This window comes from Eurosta solidaginis, chromosome 3 (genome assembly GCF_040869045.1).
Source record: "Eurosta solidaginis isolate ZX-2024a chromosome 3, ASM4086904v1, whole genome shotgun sequence".
Taxonomy (NCBI): domain Eukaryota; kingdom Metazoa; phylum Arthropoda; class Insecta; order Diptera; family Tephritidae; genus Eurosta; species Eurosta solidaginis.
The window spans coordinates 168,355,066-168,357,732 of record NC_090321.1 but is presented as its reverse complement, the minus strand read 5'-3'; the positions used below and the strand labels follow the sequence as shown (position 1 = coordinate 168,357,732).

The 2,667-nt window shown below is 40.1% G+C and overlaps 1 protein-coding gene across 1 annotated transcript; it reads right to left on the bottom strand.

Moving 5' to 3' along the window:
• Window positions 1-272: 272 nt before the first annotated feature.
• On the bottom strand, window positions 273-2,463 carry Upf3 (UPF3 regulator of nonsense mediated mRNA decay). Its single transcript, XM_067777775.1, has 3 exons — window positions 2,145-2,463; window positions 783-2,087; window positions 273-707 (listed from the first exon to the last, which is right to left on the bottom strand). Exons 1-3 carry the CDS (start codon window positions 2,253-2,255, stop codon window positions 300-302), a joined length of 1,824 nt encoding a protein of 607 aa, XP_067633876.1. The 5' UTR covers window positions 2,256-2,463; the 3' UTR covers window positions 273-299.
• Between the last annotated feature and the right edge of the window lie 204 nt (window positions 2,464-2,667).

Below are 2,667 nucleotides of genomic sequence, written 5' to 3'. Positions count from 1 at the left end.
CCCCTGTTTAAATAGCAAGTTTCCTTGGACTCCCGATAGAGGACATTGAAGACAATTTGTGATTGGTCGCACCTATTGGAAGGGGCGAAGCTCTGCTACAACAGCAACAAGCAGAATCAACCACGACATGCGTGGTATATGCCCTGCATGCGATGTGTCCCCACATGACACCAATCATCAGTTCAATTGTAATGTGGACTATGATGACAATTTGAGGGTGGTTGCACAAGTCGAATGAGGCGAAGCACTGTTAACACAACAACACTATAAAGAACTATATAGACGCATTTATTATTTTTTTAATCAGAAGCTTCCTTGTTATTAACATTTTCTGTATCTTTATCGGGCGTTTCTAAGCCACCATTATTATTATTCGAAAGAGTATTTTTATGAAAATCGACTTCAGGCTGTTCCACAACATTTGTTGAATATTTATTCTGCTGTACTTGTAACTGCTTCTGTTCTTGCTCTATAGAATCCGCAGTTGTTTTTTGTTTGTCCCTATTAAGACGTCGTTCTGCTCTTCGCTCGGAGTAACGAGACACTTTCTTACCACGAGTTTCTTCTTTTTTCAAACTTTCACAATCAGAAGTCGGATTACTGCGCGTATCGCTTTTACTAGGCTGAGGACAAGAAGCGCTTGCATCCCTGTCTTCTGAAATGCGCAATCTAGGTTTTGGTTGGTAAATAGCAATCGAGGGGCGATCCTGTGTAATATAACAACAGACATGAAGTATATACATATTTGCCCAAGCGAATGCTTCAAATATTCAATAGTTTACCTTGTTTCTAATACGACGTTGTTCATCAGCGGTGCGCTGCTTTTGCATTCGTGTATCATTTTCTTTCGATAATGCTTTCTTATCTTCAAGTTTTTCTTCGTTTGTTTTTGCCGCGGCTTCATCTGTTGATTTATTTTGTAGATCTTCCTTTTCTTGTTGTTTGTGTTTGGGAACAAATTCTTTGGCAGTAGCCACACTTCGTATAAAATTCATTACTGATTCACTGACAATCGCTTCTGAACCAGCAGATATCGCAAGGTTTTCTATCTTGACATCTTCTGCTTTCTGACCTTCAGTTTTTATAGTTTCTTCTGGTATAACATCTTTCTGATTATCCTTTTCTTTATCTTTCCGATTCCGATTTCTTTCCCTTTCACGACGTTCACTATAACGCTTCCCACCCTCTTTTTGTTGCTGATGTTTCCCCTCATCAGGCTTATTGGCCTGCTGTGGGGCTTCATTTGTTTTCTTTTCAGTTTCCTTTGGTTCAGCATCATTATCTGTTTTTGCCTTAACATCGGTACCTTTATCACGCTGTTCCCGCTCCTGCCGTCTGCGTTCAAATTCTTCGCGTCTCCTTTGATTGCGCTCAGCTCGTCGCTGAGAGCGAGTACTCTTTCCTTCTTCGTGTTGATGTAGCTGAGTATTCTTGTCACCTCCGGTGTTTTCCCTACCACCAGCAGATTTGTTGCTGCCTTTGCCACCAGCACTGCTACCCCCATCATGATTGGATATAATTTTTGTCACTTGCTGTTGTGTTTGCGTCTGCTTACGCTTTTCCTTGTCCTCCTCACGCTGACGGCGTTTCTCTTCTTGTCGTCTTTTTGCCTCTTCTCGACGTTTTTCCTTTTTATTGGCTAGATATTGGAGCAGTGGAGTTGATGTTATTTTGTCTTCCTTTTTTCTATCCAAGCTAAATTCTAACTTGCATTCGCTTTTAGCAGCTTCTCGCTCTTCTTCAAACTTGGCTATAAATTGCTGGTAGTGTGCCTCTTGTTCAATTGTATTTACTTTATTGTCAACTCGGCGTGATTTATTTTTCACTAAGCCTTGAAATGGTGCAAATTCAACTATAGCTGGGTACTCTGCACCTTTTGAGTCTACAAAAACATAGCCATCAAATCGATCTCTAAAAAGGAAGACATCATCATAGTTCTTCATCGTTATATAGGCTCGACAAGTTGCGTCATATCCAAGCGACCAATCAGCAGCAGCAAAGTAGTAAAAATCATGTGGAGGCAAAGGATCGATTTGTTTGAGAAACTCTTCTTCAGTCATAGTAGGTGGCAAATGTCGAATAACAATCTGAAAATCATTGATCCCATATAAACATACAAACGCAAATGATCTGTGAATACATACCTTCGTTTGTGGTTTCTGTTTTTCTCTTCTGTGGGACCGTTTATTGGAACGCTCCTTTTCAGTTTTTCCTGATTTCGTATCTGGCTTACCACAATTCTCAACTTTCGTCATATTCTTAATTTTTATTAAAGAACTTATTTGAAAAATATGATAAGTTTGTTACAGATGAATTTGTTTATCAACTTAGCAAATGTTAAAATCAGCAGGCTACATGTACATTACAAGGCGATCCCATACTAGGTGGGGGCAAAGGGAATTCAACCAATTCGCCGTGGGGAAGAATGTCAAGCAAGGCGAACTCAGTAGAGGTGGTGTTATCCCATCAGCTGATTGCTTCTTGGTAATTTTCCATACAAAGCCTTGTACAACAAAATGTCAGTTAATCGAAATCTATGAAAATTTTCTTTTGACTTGACATTCTTCTGCACGGCGAATTGGTTGAATACGCGGTAGTAGTGCAGTTTAGGGGCCCCACCCTAAAGTTGGGCCAATATTTTCGAGTGAGGTATCAAACAAGGCGAAT